This window comes from Macaca mulatta, chromosome 1, assembly GCF_049350105.2.
Source record: "Macaca mulatta isolate MMU2019108-1 chromosome 1, T2T-MMU8v2.0, whole genome shotgun sequence".
Classification (NCBI taxonomy): domain Eukaryota; kingdom Metazoa; phylum Chordata; class Mammalia; order Primates; family Cercopithecidae; genus Macaca; species Macaca mulatta.
The window spans coordinates 239,413,688-239,439,087 of record NC_133406.1 but is presented as its reverse complement, the minus strand read 5'-3'; the positions used below and the strand labels follow the sequence as shown (position 1 = coordinate 239,439,087).

At 57.7% G+C, this 25,400-nt stretch overlaps 2 protein-coding genes across 12 annotated transcripts in view; both read right to left on the bottom strand.

Annotated features, from left to right (window-relative positions):
• C1QTNF12 (C1q and TNF related 12) overlaps positions 1-1,163 on the bottom strand; it is a 5,112-nt gene extending 3,949 nt beyond the window's left edge. For 2 of the 3 annotated variants that reach the window (XM_028841618.2, XM_028841619.2), the window contains exon 1: positions 729-1,162. In XM_028841618.2, the coding sequence (XP_028697451.2) occupies positions 729-884 (156 nt within the window). In that variant the 5' untranslated portion in view covers positions 885-1,162. Of the gene's footprint in view, positions 1-728 lie in introns of all 3 variants that reach the window. The other variant, XM_015139805.3, reaches the window with a different exon arrangement.
• UBE2J2 (ubiquitin conjugating enzyme E2 J2) overlaps positions 1-25,400 on the bottom strand; it is a 27,338-nt gene extending 1,938 nt beyond the window's left edge. The window contains exons 1-8 of one of the 9 annotated variants that reach the window (XR_013410243.1): positions 24,407-24,550; positions 19,356-20,843; positions 18,897-19,027; positions 13,707-13,747; positions 8,201-8,303; positions 7,984-8,122; positions 7,345-7,425; positions 6,279-6,804 (exon numbers count right to left, since the gene is read on the bottom strand). Coding sequence is in view for 8 of the 9 variants with exons in the window: in XM_077981720.1 (XP_077837846.1) it covers positions 6,520-6,804; positions 7,345-7,425; positions 7,984-8,122; positions 8,201-8,303; positions 13,707-13,747; positions 18,897-19,027 (780 nt within the window). In the remaining variant the exon portion in view is untranslated. Of the gene's footprint in view, positions 1-5,292; positions 6,805-7,344; positions 7,426-7,983; positions 8,123-8,200; positions 8,304-13,706; positions 13,748-18,770; positions 19,028-19,355; positions 20,844-24,406; positions 24,551-25,220 lie in introns of those variants that run through there. The other 8 variants (XM_077981720.1, XM_077981744.1, XM_077981733.1 and 5 more) reach the window with 8 other exon arrangements.

Genomic DNA, 25,400 nt, shown 5'->3' with positions numbered 1-25,400 from the left:
CGGCCTTGGGAGGAGGGAGGCCAGCATCAAAGGTGTGAGGGCTGGGGGTGGGGGCTGCTCCGGCAACTGCGGGTCCCCTCCCAGTCCCGGGGCCCCCGACGGCAGCGGCAAGGGCTGCCCTCCAAGACCCCTGGAGAAACCCTGAGCAGGAGAGAGGAAGCCCCGGGGTTGAGGTGAGCTCGGGACCTTCTGTCTTTGTGAGGACGCCTGGCCAGGCTGGGGCCTGAGGACTTAACCTGCAAGGGGGGGTGCTGGCTACACAGGACCCCTAGAAAGCACAAGGGACGGGCTCACCATGGCGTCTCCAGCCGCGGGAGTCATGGGGCGCTGGGCTCCCAGGGGGTCTGGTAAACCATCCAGCAAGCTGCCGGAGCCCCTCCCCACCCCCAAATCAGCAATTAACTTAATAGCAACAGGTTCCTCAGGGCGTGGCAGGCCCAGGCTTCAAAGGGTTAACTGTAGCCCCCAACCCCTGCGGGAAGCCCCCCTTCACCCACCCACCCCAGGCCAGCTGGGGGCCAGGTCCGGGCTGCAAAGGAGGAGAGGGCTTCCCAGAGGCCGGCCCGGCTGGGCTGCAGCAGATTCCCAAGGCAGGACTGTGGCCGAGGCCTCAAAAAGGGCAACCCCGAGGCAGAGCAGGCGGGGACAGAGCCTGCTGGGGGATGACGCCCCAGGACCCGAGCTCCGAAGTCGCCCCACAAGGGACTACGTGCGTCCGGGCCGCGTACCTTGGGGGCCTTGGGCAGCCCCTCGCGGGACGACGCGCTGGCGGTGGCGTTGGGGGGATCCGCGCGCTGGCCAGGCTGCTGCGTCCTCTGCGCCTCCGGCCGGGCCCCAAGGCCCCCGAGGAGGACCGCGACCACGGCCCAGGCCCAGCGCCGCATGGCTCCGTCCCGAGGCGGCTCAGCGCGGCGAGTCCCGGCGCCAGGGCGCAGTCATGGGGGCGGCCGGCGCTCAGAGCCCCCGCGCGGGGGCGAGGCCCAGGGGCGCGCCCAGTCTCCGCCGCTGCATGTCTGCGCGGACCTGCCCGGAACGGCGGCGCGACGGCGCTCAGGTCCCGCTGGGGTCCCGCTCTGGTCCCCGCTCCCAGCCAGTCCTCTCTGGCCTTCTCACTCCGCCGCCCAGTAAATCCTCCCCTGGCCTCCTCCTCCCCAGACCTCGCGGGCTTCAAGGGGGGCTCACACTTGGATGATCCGCCAGCCCCCGGGCGCCCCGACGGCCAGGGGCGGAGACGGGGCGGAGACCCCCACTGACCCCTGCCTCTGCTCCTTGCCTCCCCTCCCCAGAACCCGCCCTGCCCCCACTGCCTCCCCAAAGGTCCACCTCATCCTGGGAACCGTGAAGACAGCTGCCTGCCTCCTCGCCCTCCCTCCCAGCTGAGCTCAGCCCGGCTCCCCTCACACCAGCCTCTGCAGCCAGCCACCAGGAGGGCAGCTACCAGCCAGCCAAAGCCCCCCCGCGCCCTCTCGGGTGCCCCGCCCTGACTCACCGCCCCAGCCCAGGGTCCTGGGGGTGCTGGCGGGCCTGGCTGGGGCCCCACTCCGGGGAAAGGTGAGGCCAGATCATGGCGACAGACCCCTCGGGCTCACTGGCCAGAGGAAGGGGGTGGCCAGGTGGGGCTGGAAGACCCTCCAGCCGCTGGTCCTGGCGGAGGCTAACAGTGGCCCCAAAAGAAACAGGAAGGTCAACATGCCGGCCCGGATGCACAGCTCGGAACGCTCCAGACCCTCCCCTCTTGCCAGACACAAGGGCAGCCACACCGAGACCCCAGCCCCAGGCCACACCCACAGACAGAGCCACTGGAGACCAGGCTGGGATGGGGATGACGCTTGGGAACCCACCAGGGACCCCGGCTGCCCCCGAACCCTCTGGGCTCTCAGACACTGCCTGACTGGCATCTCCAGAGCGCACTGTGGAAGCCTCCCAGCCCCGTGTCCGCTGGTGAAGGTGGTGGAGGACTCTGGGGACATGGCACAGCACCCACACAGTACCAGCCCTGCCGGACGCCCACAGGTGAGCCCTAGATGTGACCTGCATCCAGCATGGGTTGGGAAAGGCAGCCCCAACACCCCTCAATCCAGGCTTGGGGCAAAGGGGAGGGGTGGGCAGGTGCCTTGGCCAAGGAGACCCCTGCCCAGGGCTACCAGACCCCTCCTCACAGGCAGGGCATCCAAATTTTCTGTGTCACCCACTAGCAATGTGCTCCCCTGTGACTCCAGACAGGACAGGCTGGACCTCCAACTCTGCCCTACAGGCAGGAAAACAGGCAGCCCTGGGAGGCTGGACAGAGTGCAACTGGGCCTAACTGGGAAGGATGTGGCTTCTTGTTCCCATCCCCAGGCACCTTTAAAATGAGCTTAGCCTGGCACCCAGGCAGGATCACTCAGTCCCCACACTCCCTCTAGAAAACGACCAAGAGGACCCCACCCTCTGGGTCACCCACCAAGGCCCTGGGGTACCCTGGGCCACAGCCATGAGCTGCCCCCACAGGGAGGCTCAGGTGCAGCTGCTGGCTCTGCTCACCCCCTGCACCCCCCAACCCAGACACCCTGACACCCCCAGGCCGTGGGAAAATGGCAAAGGACCACAGTGCCCTGCCCGCCCGCCTGCTGCAGGGAGAGCGGCTCCCTCAGACCCAGAGCGCTCTCGCTCAGGCCGGCGTGGGCATGCGCTCACAGAGAAGCTCGAGGCTGCCAGCGCACACAGGAAACGCCTTCTTCCGAGCCCACGTGCTGCACGTGTCTGCAGAATATTAACCTTTCAGGGGCTTTTCTCTCCTCATTAAAAGACTCCACAGTGTGGTCTGCATGGCGAGGGGACACACCGTGCTCCCAGGGGCAGGTCAAGGACGGCCCCCACTGGTGACACCACAAGAACAGAGGGGCCCACAATTCCTCTACGGGAAACAGGGACAGAGGGCCAGACATGCCCGGCCCAACAGGTCAAACATCATCTCTTATTTTGGGCCAGTGCAGACAACACGCCACGGGCACCGCCTTCACTGCTTGATCAAGGGTCGCTAAAAGTTGAGATTTCAGTCGGGCGCGGTGGCTCACACCTGTAATCCCAGCACTTTGGGAGGCCGAGGCGGGCAGATCACAAGGTCAGGAGTTTGAGACCAGCCTGGCCAATATGGTGAAACCCCGTCTCTACTTAAAATGCAAAAATTAGCTGGGTGTGGTGGTGGGCACCTGTAATTCCAGCTACTTGGGAGGCTGAGGCAGGAGAATCACTTGAATCCGGGAGGCAGAGGTTGCAGTGAGCCGAGATCACACCACTATACTCCAGCCGGTGTGACAGAGCAAGACTCCGTCTCAAAAAAAAAAAAAAAAAACAAGTTGAGATTTTAGTCAGGCATGGTGGCTCACGCCCATGATCCTAACGCTTTGGGAGGCCGAGGCAGGTGGATCCCTTGAGCTCAGGAGTTCAAGACCAGTCTGCACAACATGGTGAAACTCCATCTCTACAAAAAATACAAAAATTAGCCAGGCACGGTGGCGCACACTTGTGGTCCCAGCTACGTAGGGGGCTGAGTTTGGAAGATCCCTTGAGCCCAGGAGGTCAAGGCAAGCCACACAGGTGCCAAGGCAAGAGACCAAGGGCACAAGCTGTTCCGGTATAATAAAGAAAATATACACAATAAGAATATGTGAGAAATAGATTATAGATATGATTACATATACTATTAATCACAGTTGTAGCATTCCTCTTTATTCCAATATTATAATAATCTTTGTTCTGCAACTATAACCCAGGAAAAACCAGGTCACAGAGAGACAGGAGCTGAAGGGACACGGTGAGAAGTGACCAGCAGACAAGTGTGAGCCCGTCACGCCCGGACAGGGCCACTAGAGGGCTCCCCGGTCCAGCGGTAATGCCAGCGCCTGGGAAGACGCTCGCTACTTAGCGAACCTCGGTCTAGCGCTAGTGCCAGTGCCTAGAAAAGGCACCCGTTACTCAGCAGACCAGGAAGGGAGTCTCCCTTTCCCCGGGGAGTTAGAGAAGACTCTGCTCCACCACCTCTTGCGGAAGACCTGCCATCAGTCAGGCCCGCCCGCAGCCATCCGGAGGCCTGACCGTCTCCCTGTGACGCTGTGCTTCCGCGGTCACGCTCCTGGTCTGCTTTCACGTTCTGCCCTGTACATCTGGCTCCGCCTTCTAGATAGCAGTAGCAGAATTAGTGAAAGTACTAAACTCTTTGAAATGCATAGAATAACGACATAAGCTGTCCTCTCGTTCTGCCTCGGCTGCCAAACAGGGAAGGGCCTCCTGTCCGGTGGACACGTGACTCGCGTGACCTTACCTATCATTGGAGATGGCTCACGCTCCATACCCTGCCCCCTTGTCTTGTATCCAATACATAACAGCGCAGCCAGGCATTCGGGACCACTACCGGTCTCCGCGTCTAGGTGGTAGTGGTCCCCCCCGGGCCCAGCTGTCTTTTCTTCTATCTCTTTGTCTTGTGTCTTTATTTCTACGATCTCTGATCTCCACACACAAGGCAAAAAATCCACACGCCCAGTAGGGCTGGACCCTACAGTTACAGTGAGCCATGATGGCACCATTGCACTCCACACTGGGCAACAGAGCAAGATTCTGTCTCCATTAAAAAAAAAAAAAGTTGAGATTTCACATATAGAAAACATTTGAGACAGGATCTGGCTCCCTTGCCCAGGCTGGAGTGTGGTGGCTCCATCATGGCTCACTGTAGCCTCCACCTGCCGGGCTCAGGCAATCCTCCCACCTCAGCCTCCTGAGTAGCTGGGACCAAAGGTGTGCATCACCACACCAGGTAGTGTTTTGTATTTTTTGTGAGATGGGGTCTCACTATGTTGCCCAGGCTGGGCTCAAGAGATCCACCCCTCAGCCTCCCAAAGTGCTGGGATTGTAGGCGGAAGCCGCCGCACCCGGCAGTAACGTGTGTTAAGTAAACCTGTTCGTTAGCATTCCACCTCCCGTGAGCCTCGGGAAACACCAGGCTTCGGAAGTGATGCAGGCAGTCACGGAAGCGCTGGGCATCAGGGCACGGTTGGCATCCAGCACGGGATGGGGACAGAGTCCTGCAGAGGGCTTCACACCCGGCCCCAGCGACGCGATTCCCTACTGGGACCCACCTGCCCTGCAGCTGCCACCCCAGCCAGCAGGTGTGACCCCTGGTCACGGGCCACCCAGCCCAGAGCACAGAGACGCTGCCACCCCAGCCAGCAGGTGTGACCCCTGGTCACGGGCCACCCAGCCCAGAGCACAGAGACGGACACACGTCCCGCCCACAGAGACACCAGCAGCACGAAATTCAGAAATAAAGATATAATGAAAGACTTTTTGTTTTCCACAATAGGTTAAATACATACAATTGGTAAATTATAGAGCAATTCTGAATAAACCGATGGAAAAACAAACAAAGAGGAGCGCGCGCGGGCTGGGCTTGTCTGCCGCCCGCCTCTGGACACGGTGGGTTTCTTGCCGGCGGCCGCGACCCACCTCGACGCGATGCACCTGCGGCACATCCCACCCGGGCGAAGTCATGGAACCGACGGAGAAGAGGGGAGACGGCCGGACCCGGGGAGCCCCTGCCGGCTCAGGCGTCGTTCCCGGGCCGGGGTCGCCCTCTGCCATCTTCCGTGGAGAGCGAACCCCGGGCCGGCGCCGTTACCTACGGTGAAGACCGGCGCAGGGGGCGCGGGATGGGATGTGAGCGGGGCCCCGAGCGCACGGGGCCAGCCTGCCGGTCGTGGCGGCCTCCCGCAGGGACTCCGGTCCTCCGCCTTCCGCCAGCACAGGACGGGCTCTGGGCCACCGGACTTAAGGAATTCGGGGGAGCGGCTCTGCGGGTACCCGAGGCCCCCGCGCCTGCAGCCCCGAGGGGCGCCCAGGAGGCCCCGCCCCGCCCCGCCCTCGCCCCCGCGGCCGCCGCGGTCAAGGGCGACACCTTGTGGTCGGAGCGGGCAGGTCCTGGCTCCACGACCGCCGAAGGCCCCGCGCACTTTCCAGAAGGAGCGCGTTTCACCCTGACCGTAAACACGTTCGCAAATGCTGGGACCAAAGCCCATCTCCCTGGATGCTGAGCCACGGCTGTCGCTGCCCGCTAAGCCCCGTCACCGCACGGCCAGGCCCGGCCAGCTCCACGCGCCCGCCTCCCCCGCCGGAGCCCGCAGCCCCAGGAGCGCACGCGCAGCCGCGTCGGCAGCGAGTCTGTTCCTAAGTGACCACATCTAACAGAATGAAAAACGGGTTTACTAAAACAGCTCCAAAGACAACACGGAAGAGAAGCTACAAACCCAGCGCACGAGCGGCCCATCCACGCCGGCCCCAGCGGCGCGAGGCCGGGGCAGGCCTGAGTCTCGGTCTCCTCCAAAGCCCGGTCACACATTTTGGTTTTCGCTTCCCCTTTCAGGCTTTTAAACGCTCAACCCAGGAGCCTGGTGGGTCCGCCGGTGCCGGGCAGTGTGTCCAGCCTGCCCAGGTCACGCTCTGGCGCGCGGTGCCCTCGCTGGCGCCTCGGGTCTGGGCGCCCGGGCCTCACTCCTGCGCGATGCTCCTCAGCACGTACTTGACCGTGTAGGCAAAGGCTGCAAACCCGACTATAACAAACAAGTTCGCCAGGGCGCCGCCCAGCAGTCCGTGGTGCCGGTTGGCCTGCTGGAGCCCCGCGAGGTTCGGGACGGCCCCCGGCGCATGCCCGTTGAGAAGCTGAATCCCATTCTGTACGAGGTGCGTCTCCCCGTCTGGAACCACGTCTGGCAAGGGAAGAGTCTGGGGTTTGCTACTGAGTTCGTCTTGTGCTTTCTGTTTTTGTTTAATTTCCTAAGAGAGAAACAGCGAGAAACGCAGCTGGTCTCCAACCAGCGCCTCAGGACCAGCACTCCGGTCCTCAGGAGCTCACAGTCCACCACCAAGAACCCAGCCCTAGGCCGTGTCACATCCCGACCCCATCTCACAGGTGGGGGCCCGAGCGTGGCTGGCCTCACCGGCCCTGTGCCTCTTGGCCCCTGCACTCAGGCAGGCCAGAGTAAGGCTGAGCCACAGAGGCCGAGACCAGGGAGCACTCCAGTCCCACACGGCAGCTGCTGTGCCTCCCAGCCATCCCCCGACCACCCAGGTGGCCGCTCAGGCCCACGAGTGCAAAAGGCCCAGCTCCCCGCCCGCCAGCACAGCTGTCCGCAGGCCACCCCCCAGGGCCCAGGCCTTCTGCCTCCCCCGCCTCGGGGCTCCTGGGGGAGAGGAGCCACACCCTGAGGAGGTCTGCAGCTTCAGGACCCAGATTTTACTCTTTGGAAAGAGGTGAAACTGAAGTGTTTTAACACAGGGGAAGGCGAAACCCATTTCCGACTTTCTCTTTCTTACCTCCACAACTTCAGGAAATAATTCACAAAAGACTTTATCTTTCAAATTGAACGCTAAACTCTGCGCTGCCAGTTGTCTTTTCTAGGAAGGAAGAGAATGGAATCAGCCAGAAAACTAATTTCAATTCTTTCAAAATTATAAAAGCAGATGATTTCAAAGTCAAGGGTTGCAGTCTTCATGCTGCAGAAAGCACTTAATAAGCACACTCTTCACAGCAAACTCAGTCTTATAAAGGCTTCTTAATCTTCTCATCAATTAATGATATCACACTCGATTCCTATTAAAAATAGAAAAATAAACACCAGCTAACAAAAGCACTGTGCTCCCGGCTGAAAAGGCCCCCGCCGTCTGTGCGACTGGCACTGCCTCGGCCCACCCCAAGATCCCGAGGAGGAGCCACTGGCGGGTGTGGATGAGGCTGGAGGTGAAGAAAAGCAAGACCCAGAGACAGCGGGGAACATGAGGCCACAGAGCGAAGCAGTCTCCACCACGGTGCCTGGGACAAGGGGTGCCTGGGACAAGGTGGGAACTCCACCCAGCCCCGCCTGCTGAGAAGAAAGGCAGCTGCAACTCAGGAACAGAACACAGCCCCAGACACAAGGCTGATGGCCCACAAGGGAGAGGCGCTCGAAAGCTCACCGTGAAGTCCGACGTCTCTATACTGCCCAGGGTGGGGCCCTTCTCCACCATGAAGCTCAGGAGCCCGGTCAGGATGGTGGAGACAGACCAGGCTGGGTTCCACGTGTCCGGGTGGAAATCCGTGATAGAAAGACACAGCCTGCGAAACAGGGGCCCTGTCAGTGCACACTCCCCACTGCGGCCAGAAAGCTTCCACGGCACCCTCCAGGCACCTTACCTGGTGTTGCACTTAAATCTTCCATTGGGAGTTATCATATAAATACTAGGAGGTTTGAAAGGAAATTCTCTGGGAAAAATTAGTTTTCCATGATAATAGCCACCTACATGGAAACAAAACAAAGAGCCTTGTTGTCCTCCACAGCAGGGGCTCCTGGAGACCTTGTCCCCATCCCCACACCACCCCGCCCCCCAGCTCAGCTCCTGAGTCCTCACTGCCCTTCCGTGCTGAGCCGGCTCCCAGACTCAGTCCCCCACTGACCTTACTCTCCAGTGCCACTCCTGTCATGACCCACCCACCGTCATGACCACCCAGACCCAATGCCCCTCCCCACCCACCCTACCCGTACCCACATGACTGGACCCAGACCCCCCACTTCCCCGGGAGCTCAAGACCCCCACAGCTACCGCACACCTCTCCCCCTGGAGCGTCCACACACCCACACCAAGAGCAGAGGGTCGGGAGAGGCAGGCAGGCCTCCTTGCAACACCCTCAGCACATCAGGAGCTCCAGGCCCAGCTGAGGCTGCCCCTCCCAGGACTCAGGTCCAGACCCAGCGACTCTCCAGCATTGTTCGCTTCCCCGACCAATCGCACCCAAAGGCCAGCAAAACCCACCTCAAACACACCACTCTCCACCACACCCCCCTCCAAGTTCTGCCAAATGCCCCCGCCCTGACCTGAACCCCTGGATTCGGGCCTCATCCATGGCTGTTCCCACGTCCTCCCCTCCCAAGCTCTCGAATCCACCCGACCAGGCTTTCTCCCTGGCCTACCAAACCTGACCTGAAGGTCGACCTCAGGGTCACCCACACGTACCCACTGGTGGTGTGTTTTTTTTTTTTTTTTTTTTTTTTGAGACAGAGTCTCGCTCTGTCACCCAGGCTGGGGTGCAGGGGCGTAACCTCTGCCTCCCGGGTTCAAGCGATTATCCTGCCTCAGTCGCCTGAGTAGCTGGAACTTGAGTAGCTGGAACTACAGGCGCCTGCCACCACACCTGGCTAATTTTTTTTAAATTTTAGTAGAGATGGGGTTTTACTGTGTTAGCCAGGATGGTCTCTATGTCCTGACCTCATGATCCGCCCGCCTCGACCTCCCAAAGTGCTGGGATTACAAGCGTGAGCCATCTCGCCCGGCCCTCCCACTGGTTTCTGACCACCCAACGGCATAGCCTTATCAGGGGCCACTCCTGGCTCTGCCTCTCCAAGGCCCCAACCTGGTCTAGCTCCTCCCTCCCCACCCCCTCTTCCCACTCCAGCCAGCCCCTCTTCACCCACCCAAGCACAGGGCGCTCTCCCCTTAGTCCTGGCATCTTCCTGGAGTCGCCCCAGTTTCACGGCCTCCCATCAGGAGTCCTGGAATGGCTGCTCAGCCACTGCCCCCACGGTGCACCCACAGGCCCCCTGCACACTCCAGGCCACTACACTGACCGTCCACAGCACAGCGCCCAGACGCCCCCATCCAGGACAGAATTCCGGCCACTTCCACCAAATGGCAACTTGGAAACTCCATCCTCCTGGTACCACACCCACGCAATGAGCAAATCCTGTTGGCTCCACCTTCAAATCAATCTAGATCCGCACACCCTGCATGGCCTCCCCCGGCCCTGCTCCCGGACCCTCCACAAGCTGCCTCGTGGCAGCCCCGCCCCAGCCCGAGGCCCACACCCTGGCTGCCCAGGCTGCACCTGGAGTTGGTTGGAAATTCAGAGCTTGGGGCCAACCCCAACCAGAGCACAAGTGCATGAGCCAGGACTCCCCGGCCACACCTGCATGCGTGTGCGCATGTCTATGCGTGTGCATGCCGTCAGGACGCGCGTGCGTGCATGTGTGTTGCATGTGCATGTGTGTGCATGCCATAAGGACACATGCATGTATGTCTATGTGTGTGCATGTGCATGCCATCAGGTTTGAGGAGCACTGGCCTCTGTCCTCCCTTCGGGCTCCCTGTGCACAATCCTGCCCCAATGCGAGTTCCCAAATCGTCGCGGGCTCTTCTGCTCCAGAGCCAGCCTGTGTAGGATGCAGCACCCCTGCCCCTAGGGCGCTTCACGTCTTGCAGGGAACTCTCATCGTTTTAGGCCACCTCGGGATCCACTCTGAATCTAGGCTGGACTTTCTCTGACCAGAAGCGGGGCTGTCACCCAGGACAATTTTCAGTTCACATCCCCCTTCCTCGAGCTGACCCACGCAGACGCCCATGCTACGCACTGTACCCTGGTGACCCCCCCGTGTCCCCACAGGCCCCACGCCCCACATGGACTATGCAGCCACAAAACAAGAGTCCCCCACAGTCACAGTGTGGCCACACGGCAGCCACACCACAGAGACCCCCCCCAGTCACAGCGTGACCACACCGCAGATTCCACTTTATTTTTTTTTTTGAGACGGAGTCTCACTGAGTCGCCCAGGCTGGAGTGCAGTGGCGCGATCTCAGCTCACTGCAAGCTCCGCCTCCCGGGTTCACGCCATTCTCCTGTCTCAGCCTCCCGTGTAGCTGGGACTACAAGCGCCGCCACCGCGCCCGGCTAAGTTTTGTATTTTTAGTAGGGATGGAGTTTCACCGTGTTAGTCAGGATGGTCTCGATCTCCTGACCTCATGATCCGCCCATCTCGGCCTCCCAAAGTGCTGGGATTACAGGCGTGAGCCACCGCGCCCGGCCCACTTTATTCTTTAGAAAAATTGTTTTAACTGTTCCAGGTCCTTTGCCTTTTCATGTAAATTTTAGAATAAGCCTGTGTAGTACAGAAACTGAGATTTTGTTAGGACTGTGTGAAATCTACAGATTAACTCAAGGGGAATTATTTAACAACATTTGCAGGAAGCCAGCTCTGAACTGTCAGAGTGGGCATGCCTGGGCAGAACAGCCACGGAGCCCAGTGCACGGAGGGGACACAGCTAACGCACGCCAGGCCAGAATGACATGGACCTGGCACAGAAGCCACCAACAAGGCAGGAAGAGGGGTCAGAAATCCCCAAGTCAGGAAGCCATCGTCAGCAGCATCAGATACCAGAGGCTAAGAAACTGAGGACTGAGAACAGCCCCTTGGCAAGTGGCAGTTCAGAGGGGTTCCCTGGAGACTGAAGGAGAGCAGAGGGCAGGGCTGCAAACAGCAGAAGGCATCCCCCAGCGAGGGGAGGGCCGCAGGGATGGGAGCAGCAGTGCCAGAGGGGAAGAGGGAGGGGCAGTAGGAACACACCTGCCTCTGAAGTGAGGCTTTCCTGAGACCCAGGACCAGCACAGAGCCACACAACGGAAGGGATGGGAAGGGACCAGGATAAGTGCACAAGTGACAGGGTTGGGGCCGGCAACGGCCCCACCACACGCAGGGGCTGCCCCTCTTCTCCCAACTGTGTCCAGCCCTGTCGGGGGAGCAGCTTTTCTCCACCAGCGACTGACCTGGCTGGTGATGCTGAGGGAGGCGGGGTGTAGATACAGAACTAATATTCATCATTTATTTCAAAAAAACTAAAATCACAAAACAAAAGTAAAGCTGGCATAATTTTGCTTGTCAAAGACCACCACTCATTTTGTTTTTGTTTTTTTTTTGAGACAGAGTTTCGATCTTGTCACCCAGGCTGGAGTGCAGTGGCGCGATCTCGGCTCACTGCAAGCTCTGCCTCCTGGGTTCAAGCGATTCTCCTGCCTCAGCCTCCCGAGTAGCTGGGACTACAGGCGCCCACCACCACGCCCGGCTAATTTTTTGTGTTTTTTTAGTAGAGACGAGGTTTCACCATATTAGCCAAGACAGTCTCAATCTCCTGATGAGTTCTGCTCTTGTCACCCAGGCTGGACTGCAACAGCATGACCTCAGCTCACTGCAACCTCTGCCTCCAGGGTTCAAGTGATTCTCCTGCCTCAGCCTCCCGAGTAGCTGGGACTACAGGCATGAGCCACCATGCCCGGCTAATTTTGTATTTTTAGTAGAGATGCAGTTTCTCCATGTTGGTCAGGCTGGTATCGAACTCCTGACCTCAGGTGATCCGCCCGGTTCAGCCTCCCAAAGTGCTGGAATTACAGGCGTGAGCCACTGCGCCCAGCAGTGGTTGATTCTTCAAATCAGCTGAAGGCACACAGACTCATCGTAACAAGTAACACGCCCTGGACACTGCTCCCGGGCCTTATCTCGCCATGGCCTGCTGGCATCCCCAGCGCTGTCACGGTCCATGGCGCTAGGATCAAGTGCCTGCCCTACAGATGGGCTCCTGCCCTCCGGCTGCCCTAGTTGCAGATGAACCCAGAACTGGGATTCCTGGGCCAAAGGAGAGTCCACGGGTGTGGCTGTGAGAACTCGGCCAAAGTGCCTTCAGGAGAGCCTTTTCTTTTTTTTTTTTGAGACGGAGTCTGGCTCTGTCGCCCGGGCTGGAGTGCAGTGGCTGGATCTCACTCACTGCAAGCTCCGCCTCCCGGGTTCCCGCCATTCTCCTGCCTCAGCCTCCCGAATAGCTGGGACTACAGGCGCCGCCACCTCGCCCAGCTAGTTTTTGTATTTTAATAGAGACGGGGTTTCACCGTGTTAGCCAGGATGGTCTCAATCTCCTGACCTCGTGATCCGCCCGTCTCGGCCTCCCAAAGTGCTGGGATTACAGGCGTGAGCCACCGCGCCCGGCCAGGAGAGCCTTTTTCATTCTTACCCACCCACAACCCTCCCGACAGTCCAAAGCAGGGGTTTGCAAACCACCTTCTAGCAGCAGCACTTTCCTCTAGTGAAATCTCACCCAAAGCCTCCACACACAGGCAAACAGAGCCTGCTGCTCCAGCCACCTGAAGCCGGGGACCTGCGGCTGGACAGCCAACTGCTGACCTGGCCCTGCTGTGCCTTGCACTTGCCGGTGGGACAGTATCCATGGGCACGCTGACTCCTGACCTGGCCCAGACCAAGGCTGGCGCCCGCCTCCACCAAAGGCCCCAGAAACTTGCTGACAGCTCCAGCATCTACTCTGTAAATGACACCCAGGACTCTAGGTGGTGTCTGCTGACCTAGAGGGGTCAGGCTGCTGGATCGGCCTTGGTAGCTAATGAAGGACTGAGGTGCTGGGCAGGTCCTGCAGCCTCCCAAAGCCCCAGATGCCACCACACAGGGGTACTTCCGCTTAGCTCAGAGACCGTCCTGGGGATCGCGAGACCCTGGGGGCGCCCAGCACAGAGGGCATATTGAATACATATGTCTCTCCTTTGATGATATGCACCAGGTCTTAAGAAACAGTAGAACAGGCCAGCTTCAGTGTTTACCCCAGTCTGGTTTTCTCGGCTGTGGCCCTATGGTGTCAGAGGCTGGTGAACACAGACGCTACGGGCGGCCCCGTGGGCTGAGACACATCAGCAGAGCAAACACTTCCAGCGCGTGAAAAAGCAGACAAGGATGAGTTCCAACTAAGCCAATTCAACTAGCGCACATCCAAAGTAGAAAGGCTGCTGTTTGCAAATAAAAGATGTTGAACAGGCAAGGTTGATCCAGAATATAAAAACGGCCTGGTGTTCTTCTACCTAAGTACAGAATCCTTACCTTCGTAAGGGGTCATCTCTGGGCCTCGGACGACATAGTGCCTAAGGGAGAGAAGAAAATTACTTGGGATTTGGAGACAGCAAATTCTCCAAAACCTGAAGCATTCCAAGCCTGGGGTTTATAGGACCCAGTCAAAATTACATTCACATTCAGGCAGTGAACAGATGCAGGTGAAATGTCACACAGCCACACAGCTTCAAAGCTCCCAGTCTCTTCTACTGTGGGTGCTTTCAGTCTCTTTGTAACAGGATCTTAAAGACTATACTTTATATGTTTATCATAAAATACCTTTGTTTCTACAATATAGTTAATCCTAATTATTAATAACTGAAATCTTAAATAAATTTTAATTTCACAGTACGTTACTAAGATGTACTTGAAGACGGTAATCCCAGCACTTTGGAAGGGCATGGTGGGAAGATCACTTGAGCCCAGGAGTTTGACACCAGCCTAGGCAACACAGCAAGACCTCACCTTTATTTAAAAAAAAAAACAGCCAGGCATGGTAGTGCATGCCTGTGGTCGCGGCTACTCATGAGGCTGAGGCGGGAGGATGCCTGAGCCAGGAGTTTCAGGCTGCAGTGAGCTATGGCTGCTGCCACATCCCATCTGCACAACAGAGTGAGACCCTATCTCCAAGGAAAAAACGATGTACTTTAAAATGTATATTCTTTTTTTTTTTTTTTTGAGACGGAGTCTCGCTGTGTCGCCCAGGCTGGAGTGCAGTGGCCGGATCTCAGCTCACTGCAAGCTCCGCCTCCCGGGTTCACGCCATTCTCTTGCCTCAGCCTCCCGAGTAGCTGGGACTACAGGCACTGCCACCTCGCCCGGCTAGTTTTTTTGTATTTTTTAGTAGAGACGGGGTTTCACCGTGTTCGCCAGGATGGTCTCGATCTCCTGACCTCGTGATCCGCCCGTCTCGGCCTCCCAAAGTGCTGGGATTACAGGCTTGAGCCACCGCGCCCGACTAAAATGTATATTCTTAAATGTACTTATACATAATGTGTTTTCTGGTATCACACACACAGGCTAAACAGAACACAGCCAGTGATGTGGGGCCGGCTCTGTGCCCCAGCCGTTTTTCATGCTCCTGGAAAAACCATGAGTGACTTAAGCAGCTGTCCTGGAGAAGGAACAGGAACTGCCGTGATTGTCCCCAAAACCACAGTCCCCACACGGAGCCCACCCTCAGACCAGAGGCAGCAGCAAACCGACTAACCCCTCCTCCACACAAATAAACAAGGCTTCTGCTTCACGGAAAGAGGTGTCTGGGCTTTACAGATTCCCAAACCAAACAGAAGCGCACAGAGATGGAAAGTAAAGCCAGCTAGAAATGCCAGAAACCAGACACGGCTGCAACTGCCAACACCAGCCAACACCAGCCAGCATCTTTCCCCTTGCTCTCCCCCAGGACATGTGTGACATCAGTTTAAAACTAACGGGGGCCCAGGCTTAGTGGCTCACATCTGTAACCCCAGTGCTCCGGGAGGCCGAGGTGGGTGGATCACCTGAAGTCAGGAGTTCGAGACTAGCCTGGTCAACATGGCGAAACTCCGTCTCTACTAAAAATACAAAAATTAGGCTGGGCGCGGTGGCTCACACCTGCAATCCCAGCACTTTGGGAGGCCGAGGCAGGTGGACTGCCTGAGGTCAGGAGTTCGAGACCAGCCTGGGCAATACGGTGAAACTCCATCTCTACTAAAAATACAAAAATTAGCTGGTCATGGTGGCGCACACCTGTAATCCCAGCTCGGGAGGCTGAGGCAGGAGAATTGCTTGAATCTGGAAGACGGAGGTTGCAGTGAGCCGAGATGGCGCCGCTGCACTCCAGCCTGAGGGACAAAAATACTCAAAAGAAAATACTAATGGGATGATGTGATGCGTGCTATCTGCCAGCTGATATGTTTTCTTCAAAAAATGCCATTATCATGTGTCAGTGGCCCAGGAACCCAGTGACTCCGAGCTCAGCACACGATGCACCCAGGAGTGTGGCCTTAAGTTGTTCCTGTACCCAATTCCTGTGCCCAAGCTGCGAACACTGGGAAGAAATAAAGAAGTCACTCTCTTCCTGAGACAGAGCCTAGCAGCCTTGGGGCGGCCGAGACAAGATGGGATCCATGTGGCCCACAGCGCACCCCACAGGCCTTTCCTGGGAAAGCACGCTTCTCTCAGGGAGGGGAGAGACCTGTGGAGGCCCTGCCAGGGGCTCCCGCAGCACAGGCCTGACACTGACATTGTCCTCCCGGGTCAGGTGCCACCACCTGACAACCGGGGCTTACTGCCTCAACAGTACACGCAACGTGGTCTACGCTGAGCCCCTGCTCTCCTGGAAGTCCGGTATTTTGGTATTTTGGCAGGTGCCAGGCAGAGGATGCCTAGGACCAGCCCCATAAAGTTCCTGGGCCTTCCCCTAAAACGTTTCGGTTTCCAATGAGCTTCTCTGGTCAACATTCCACACGCGCCGTCCAAACCCAAGCCTGCTGCTGGGAATGGAGCACAGAGACTTTGCCCCACGTGCCTCTTCCACTGCTGTTTTCTCTCCGTAATTTGTGTGTGTGCGTGCGTGTGTGCGTGCACGCGCGCGCGCGCGCGTGTATGTGTGTGGCGGAGTCTCGCTCTCTCCAGGCTGGAGTACACTGGCGCGATCTCAGCTTACCGCAACCTCCACCTCCCGGGTTCAAGCAATTCTCCTGCCTCAGCCTCCCAAGTAGCAAGTAGCTGAGATGACAGGCACACGTCACCATGCCCAGCTAATTTTTGTATTTTTAGTAGAGAACGGGTTCCACCATGTTGGCCAGGCTGGTCTCGATCTCCTGACCTCGTGATCCACCGGCCTCGACCTCCCACAGTGCTGGGATTACAGGCTGAGCCCCCGCGTCCAGCCTCTCTCCGTAATATTAATGGTGAGTATTTCTTTGTGACTCATCCAACCTGCACAGGGTCTTGGGGATGCCTGACCCACAGACTTGTGGGAAACGATTCCCCACACGATGAAGGCGTCCTCGCAACCAGGGAGGCGGCGGCTACCGTGGAACTTGTCCCTCGCACCTGCCAGCAATGTCCTGGGGGGCCACATCTGATTTTCAGCACTGGGGGCAGAGAGCACTCTGGTGGCCAAGGGGCTCTGCCTCACCCTGGGTATCCTCCACCTGCCTGGGCTGGGCCTCCTCTGTGAGCCAGAGAAGGTGGACCCCTGACCAAGCAGAAACACACTTCCTTTCAACTCACTGAAGTATCTTTTCTCTGGAATTTAAAAAATTAGGCCAGGCATGGTGGCTCATGCCTGTAATCCCAGCACCTTAGGAGGCTGAGGCAGGCAGATCACCTGGGATAAGGAGTTTGAGACCAGCCTGACCAATGTGGTGAAACCGCATCTCTCCTAAGACAGGAGAATTGCTTGAACCTGGGAGGCAGAGATCACAGTGAGCCGAGATCATGCCATTGCACTCCAGCCTGGGCAACAGAGCAAGACTGTGTCTCAAAAAAATAAGTAAGGCTGGACGCAGTGGCTCACGCCTATAATCCCAGAACTTTGGGAGGTCGAGGCGGGCGGATCACGAGGTCAGGAGATTAAGACCATCCTGGCTAACACAGTGAAACCCCATCTCTACTAAAAATACAAAAACAAAAAACTAGCCGGGCATGGTGGTGGGCACCTGTAGTCCCAGCTACTCATGAGACTCAGGCCAGAGAATGGCGTGAACCCGGGAGGCGGAGCTTGCAGTGAGCCGAGATCGCGCCACTGCACTCCAGCCTGGGCGATAGTGGTAGACTCTGTCTCAAAAAAATAAATAATTAAAAAATAAATAAATAACTTTTTTTTTTTTCTTGAGACGGAATCTCGCTCTGTCCCCCAGGCTGGAGTGCAGTGGTATGATCTCGGCTCACTGCAAGCTCCGCCTCCCAGGTTCATGCCATTCTCCCGCCTCAGCCTCCCAAGCAGCTGGGACTACAGGCACCCGCCAACACGCCAGACTAATTTTTTGTACTTTTAATAGAGACGGGATCTCACCATGTTAGCCAGGATGGTCTCAATCTCCTGACCTCGTGATCTGCCCGCTTCGGCCTCCCAAAGTGCTGGGACTACAGGTGTGAGCCACCACGCCCGGCCATGACTTTTTTTTTTTAAAGATCAAAATATAAAACATCCTCATATTTTCCTTCCTTTTTTTTTTTTTTTTTTTTTTTTTTTTTTGAGACAGAGTTTCACTCTTGTTGCCCAGGCTGGAGTGCAGTGGCGTGATCTCGGCTCACTGCAACCTCTGCCTCCCAGGTTCAAGAGATTCTCCCATCTCAGTCTCCCGAGTAGCTGGGATTACAGGCGCATGCCATCATGCCCAGCTAATTTTTGTATTTTTGGTAGAGACGGGGTTTCACCATGTTGACCAGGCTGGTCTCAAACTCCTGACCTCAGGTGATCTGCCCGCCTCAGCCTCCCAAAGTGCTGGGATTACAGGCGTGAGCCACCATGCCCGGGCTCTCACGCTTTACTTCTTACCAAATTACTAGCAGACCTGTCATGGCGGTGTTTCTACAGAGCGGTATGCACTCTCACACTCTATGCTTCAAAGGGGGAGAGTCACCATGAGGTGAACGCTTATGAGGCACAAGTCCTCTCGTTGTCAGCCTGAGGGTCGGGGCACCTGGCCCAAGCCAGTGCCAGGGACAGGAGTATCGGATCCTAGTCCAAGCCAAAACAGGCTGATTCCCGTATCCAGAAGCAAAGACCAGAGTCTGGAAAGGCAGTTTCTCCTCTAAGTGCCTGGAGCACACATCAGCAGCAGCTGTGAGCCCTGCATACCTGGACCCCTCCCCCAAGGACCCCACACCAGAGATTCTCTCCAGCCCCAGCCTGAGGCAACCTGGACCCCTCCCCCAAGGACCCCACACCAGAGATTCTCTCCAGCCCCAGCCTGAGGCAACCTGGACCCCTCCCCCAAGGACCCCACACCAGAGATTCTTTCCAGCCCCAGACTGAATCAAGCAGGGTTCTGTGACATCCCCAGCATGCGTCCATTGGGAAAAGACCGGAGAGTGTCCACCGGCCTCTGGGCACCCACTCACCCCTGGGGAGGGTGCAGGAGCACCTTGCCAATGCCATGACTGGGGCACCAGGCTCACCCAGCCAGGCCAGCAGAGGCCTGCGTGGCAGCGAGAGTCAGTGCAAGGTGATCAGTGGCGCAGCCTTACCACTCCAGAATATTCGAAGGGAGGGGCTCGGCACAGATGTAGGGCACTGGGTCTTTCTTAATGCGAAGGTAGTCCTGCTTCAGCCTCTGGGTTGCTGTGGTTGGAGCCCTCTTATTGCTGGTGCTGCTCATCTGTTAAAAACAATGTCTACACTGACAAAGAAAAGTGGTGCTGGCCACAGCTCTCCCCCCAACGCGGCTCCACTCCCGTTTCTGCAGCCCACCACTCATTCAGGGCCCAGCTGTAACGTACACACCTCAGCCCAGTCACCGAGAGTCACAGCTCACAGGTCACCCTGACTTGCCACCTGCCCAGATACCCAGAGGCCCTGCGGCTTCTCTTTTCCCATCTGTCCCGCCACCGCCTTCATTGACACAACGTACAGCTCAAGTACAAAGATGAGGAGAAACCCAAAGCCGGGCTCCCGTCCTCAAAGAACTCACACAGGGATACACTTACGGGGCCTGAGGTGGTGCTAAGGCCACAGCCTCAGACCAGCTCCTGAGGGCAGCTACTTGCACCTTCCAACTCTGAGCTCACTGACGGAGAATCCACACCATGGAAACGGGCAGGCACCACCGCCAGCCCCTCCACTGCACCCAGAAGCTGCCCAACGTTTACCACTGGCCACAAGCAAAAGGAGCCGCAGAATGGGGAAGCCTCTGCGGCTGGAGTGACGAAGACGCTGGAGACTCCGAGGCACTCGCTGGGCAGAGGAGCAGCTGTCTTCCTGGTAGAAGGGGCCACAGGTGAACAGGCCACACCTGAGAAAGTCCAGTGTGCAGGGGCCCAAGCACAGTGAGGGCACGGATAAGACTGGCCAGGGAGGCAGAGCCAGGGCATAAGGGTTTCTTATTTTTTGTGAGACAAGGTCTTGCTCTGTCGCCCAGGCTGGAGTCACTGCAGCCTTGACCGCCTTGGCTCAAGCAATCCTACCACCCCAGCCTCCTGAGTAGCTGAGACTACAGACGCGTGCCACCACGCCTAGCTAATTTTTTATTTTTGGTAGAGATGGGATCTCACTGTGTTGCCCAAGCTGGTCTCAAACTCCTGGCCTCAAGTGATTCTCACGCCTCAGCCTCCCGAAGTGCTAGAATTACAGGCATGAGCCACTGCAACCTGGGCCCCACAGGGGTTTTGAGTCCAAGCCTTAAGGCAGATCGTATCTTCTGTTAGGAAGGTCACTCTGGTGGCTCCAGGTGGGACATTTAAGACAGCACTGCAGGCCGAGCACGGAGCGTGAGGCACCATCACGCAAGAGAAGAGGCTGGATCAGGGACCCCAAGGCCCCTCAGCCATGCCTGAGGCTGGGGAGAGGGGTGGTGATAAAAACAGGACTCCCCGATGCATCAGACTAGCTCCAACTCAAACCTCTTTTATTTATATTTATTTTTTTTAAGACAGAATCTTCACTGTTCACTGCCCAGGCTGGAGTGCAGTGGCGTGATCTCCGCTCACTGCAACCTCTGCCTCCCAGGTTCAAGCGATTCTCCTGCCTCAGTCACCCAAGCAGCTGGGATTACAGGCACTTGCCACCACACTAGGCAATTTTTTTTTGTATTTTTAGTAGAGACGAAGTTTCACCATGTTGGTCAGGCTGGTCTCGAACTCCTAACCTCAGGTAATCTGCCCACCTCAGCCTCCCAAAGTGCTGGGATTACAGGCGTGAGCCCCCCGTGCCCAGCCATGGCCACACGCTTTAATAAGGTCCCTGGACATCAGTGGTGATCAATAATGGCCAGTGACCAGTGATCTCCATCCTGACCTCCCAGTTTCCACAAACCTGAAGCCGACTCCATCAGCTTCCCTGCTGATATGCTTTGGCTGTGTCCCCATCCAAATCTGATCTTGAATTGTATTCCCGTAATCTCCCATGTCGAGGGAGGGACCTGGTGGGAATTTATCTTGAACTGTAATCTCCATAATCTCCCATGTTGAGGGAGGGACCTGGTGGGAGGTGATTGGATGGTGGAAGTGGTTTGCCCCAAGCCGTTCTCAGGAGAGCTGACAGTTTACAAGGCAGCGTTCAAGGCAGTGTTCGCTGCTCTTGCCCGCTCTCTTGCCCGCTGCCATGTAAAACATGCCTCTTTCCCTTCCGCCATGGTTGTAAGTTTCCTGAGGCCTCCCTGGCCGTGCGGAACTGTGAGTCCATTAAACCCCTTTTCTTTATAAATTACTTTATTTATTTATTTTTTTATTTATTTATTTATTTTTTTTTTTTTTGAGATGGAGTCTCGCTCTGTCACCCAGGCTGGAGTGCAGTGGCCGGATCTCAGCTCACTGCAAGCTCCGCCTCCCGGGTTCATGCCATTCTCCTGCCTCAGCCTCCCGAGTAGCTGGGACTACAGGCGCCTGCCACCTCGCCCGGCTAAGTTTTTGTATTTTTAGTAGAGACGGGGTTTCACTGTGTTAGCCAGGATGGTCTCGATCTCCTGACCTCGTGATCCGCCCGTCTCGGCCTCCCAAAGTGCTGGGATTACAGGCTTGAGCCACCGCGCCCGGCCTATTTTTTTATTTTTTGAGACAGAGTCTTGCTCTGTCGCCCAGGCTGGAGTGCAGTGGCCGGATCTCGGCTCACTGCAAGCTCCGCCTCCCGGGTTCACGCCAGTCTCCTGCCTCAGCCTCCCGAGTAGCTGGGACTACAGGCACCCGCCACCTCGCCCGGCTAGTTTTTTGTATTTTTTAGTAGAGACGGGGTTTCACCGTGTTAGCCAGGATGGTCTCGATCTCCTGACCTCGTGATCCGCCCGTCTCGGCCTCCCAAAGTGCTGGGATTACAGGCTTGAGCCACCGCACCCGGCCTTCTTTATAAATTACTGAGTCTCGGGTACATCTTTATAGCAGCATGAGAACCAACTCACACACCTGCAGACAGCCACACACTCTACCGCCCTTCAGTCTCCGCCTGCAAGAGATCTCCAGACTTGGACTCTCTGACTCGTTTATTCCTTCTCAGAGAATCATCACCAGTGGCCTGTTCAGTGTCTGTTCCCAACCTGAGGATGGCGATGGCCAGGGCTTGGCTGCTCACCCCACACACCCAGGGCCTGGAGTGCAGAGCTCAGCCAGGGCACCCACAGCGTGCTCCCAAATGTGTAGCCGAGGCACCACCCCCGACCCTGCGTCTTGTTCTGGGGTCCCTGACTCTTGCAATCCTTGTTCACCACATCCTTCCCACTCCCATTATCCTCTCTAATGCAGAATGGCGTCACTTCTTCCATCAGCACCACAGCAGCCTCCCAACTCCCTCCATGAGTCCAGAAGGTCTGAGCTTCTAGTCTCTTCCCATCTCAAGGCCCTCTTGTACCCCTAAGTCCTCCCATCTCAAGGCCCTCTTGTACCCCTAAGTCCTCCCATCTCAAGGCCCTCTTGTACCCCTAAGTCCTCCCATCTCAAGGCCCTCTTGTACCCCTAAGTCCTCCCATCTCAAGGCCCTCTTGTACCCCTAAGTCCTCCCATCTCAAGGCCCTCTTGTACCCCTAAGTCCACACACTGTTCTGATCACCCACTCCCCCAACCACCCTTCAGGATGCTCCACAGTCAAGCAAAGAAAAATCAGCACCTCCTCCTGCCTGCCAGCCCCTTGACAGAGCGGCCCCAGTCAGCCCTCCCCGTTTCCAACTCCCAGGACCCAGCACAGCCCGGGCCCCACTCCAAACCCCTGACCGACACACTCCTTCTCACTGCTGCTTCCCAGCCTAGACTCTACTGGAAACTCCCCTAGGCCCTTCCGGGCCACCGCCTTCAGAGGCCTCCCTGATTTCCCTGCCAAATGCCTCCCACTCTGTCACACATCACTGGCCTCCATGTGACCCCACACACCACGCAGGGCCCTTTCGGGCCCCAGCAGAGGCAAGGGCGGGCTCCTCTGCCTAAGGAGTGCCTCCCCAGGAGGGCCCTCACCAGGAACGGGGTTCTAGTCCTGCCCGGGAAGGAAGTGCTCCACACAGTGGCATCCCCAGCTCCTGGCTCAAGAAGCCAATGGGCCAGGGATCTCCCCTCAGGCCAACACCTGGTGATGGACACAGCGATGACCCCAAGCAGCACTCTACACAGGCCGTCCTTTCAAACGCTCACCCTGAAGCTAACACTCTGCCATATACAAAATAATTCACTGGACAATTCAGGTACAGGTGTGTCTGGGCTTAGCTAAGTGGCCAGGCTGCGGGTTTAATGAAAGGTCATGGACAGCCACGCAAAAATAAAATAGATTCCATCAAGTCAGTCACAAGCAAGCTTCCCTCCCATACTTGCTTGGAGAGGCTTTTAAAATCATGTTCACGATTCAACTGCTGTTTCCCCAGACACCCTTCCTGAGCTTCACACAGAACAGCGTTCTCACGTCCCCCAAGGCGCCAGGGGGCGACTTCCCCCAATTCATCTCCTCCCAATATGACAGCAGGAAGGACAAGGAAAATAAAAATCCACAAAGGGGCTGGGCATGGTAGCTCACACCTGTAATCCCAGCACTTTGGGAGGCCGAGGTGGGCGGATCACCTGAGGTCGGGAGTTCGAGACCAGCCTGACCAACATGGTAAAACCCTGTCTCTACTAAAAATACAAAATTAGTCAGGTGTGCTGGCAAATGCCTATAATCCCAGCTACTCGGGTGGCTGAGACAGGAGTATCGCTTGAATCCAGGAGGTGGAGGTTGTGGTGAGCTGAGATCACGCCATTGCACTCCAGCCCGGGCAACAAGAGCGAAACTCCATCTCAAAAAAAAAAAAAAAAATTAGCCGGGTGTGGTGGTGGGCACCTGTAATCCCAGCTACTCTGGAGGCTGAGGTGGGAGAATTACTTGAACTCCGGAGCCGGACACTGCAGTGAACTGAGATCATGCCACTGCACTCTAGCCAGGGAAACAGAGACCCTGTCTCCAAAAAAAAAAAAAAAAAAATCCACAAAGGAAGCAAACTGTGAGAACAGAGTTTGAAGCATATGTGCCTCAGGTTCCCTTCAAACATCCCCACAGACAAGGGACACCAAGCACATCATCCTGCTGAGAGAAAGAGTTGGCGATTTTAAAACAAAAAGGTACAGAAAAAAAACGTTTACACGGAAACTGCATAAAAGCAGCGTGAATCACCGAGGGCAGCTGTGCCCAGGCGCTGAGACAGTGGCTGCCCAGCAGCTCTCACCCATCCCTCTTTGTCTGGACAGCTCTTTCCTGCTTAGGGATGTGGCAGGAAACCTTGGCCTGACCCATCTGCCAGGCGCGTGGCACGCCCAGGTCCAGGACTGCCACGGAAGTCTCTGCCTTCTCCACCAGACTGCTCCGAAGGCTGGATGGAAGCCCGGGCCGATGGAGGTGGGACACTCACCTGTAACGCACACATGCACCTGCCTGGCTCACCTGCCTGTCACTCACACATGTACCTGCCTAGAGCGGAGCTGCTAAGGAGGTCAGCGGTGCCAGGCCGAGCAGATGACGGACTGTGAGTTCCGGGCACCCAGACCCAACCACGCCCTAGGCTCAGGTGCTGGACTTTTGGATTAAGCGAGATACTCACTTCTTCGGAAGCCAGATTACACCGTCTGTTTCCCCTGGGGCAGGACGCGGGGCCACCGACCTGCCCCAGCCAAGCCTGCTGTACGCTCCTCGCTGCCCTCCCACCGGGCTGAGGCCCGACCTTTCAGCCGCTTCCTATCTGGGTCTGGCAAGAGGGTGGCAACCGGACTTGAGTTAAATACACACGCACTAAGTGGCAAGCATTGAAAAGGAGGCCAGGAGGTGACACCTAGCCAGGGGCTGAGAGGGTGCAGGGAATTGGCAGGTGTGGACGGCGAGGCCCGGCGCAGCTCAGGGACTTGTTCCGGGCTCGTGTCTTACTCCCGCCGGCCGGCGGTGGAGCCAGACTCCGGTCTCCCACTGTCACCGCCCGGGCTTCCCAGAAACGCTGGCCCCGAGCACCGTCCCGGGCACGCTCGTTTCTCTCGTGCCTCTCGGGGCAGTGTGGGGTCTAACAGTTCAGGGCGAGGCGGCGGCGGGCTCAACGGCAGCCCTCCCCCGACACAGACTCCCGGGATCCATTGACAAACCAGGATCGAGGCTGCCCGTCCTGGGGCAGCCGCAAGTGTCCCAACGGACGGGAGACCCGGCCTAGTGGTCAAGTCCCCGACCTGACCCTGACCCGGAGCTCCGGGAGCCCGCCGTAACCGACCTCGGGTTCCGCGCAGGCTCGGGCCAGGGCCCCGCGGGCGGCGGGCGCGAACGGAGAAGCGTCGCGCAGGGTCCCCCGCAGCCCCGGGCCGCCGCTGTGGCCGGCTCCGGCGGGGCGGTCGAGCGGGCCCGAGGACCCGGCGCAGGCCAGCGAGCGCGCTCACCTCTCCCTGTCGCTGCGCGTGGGCCGCCGCCGCGCTCAGGCTCGCCGTGGTCGAGGCCGGAGCAGGGTGCGGAAAAGCGGGGCCCGCGCCCGAAACAGCCACACCGCGCCGGGACTGGGCCCACCGAACCCGTCGCAGGGCCGCCGCCGCCTCAACCTCCAAGATGGCCGCTCGCGGGGC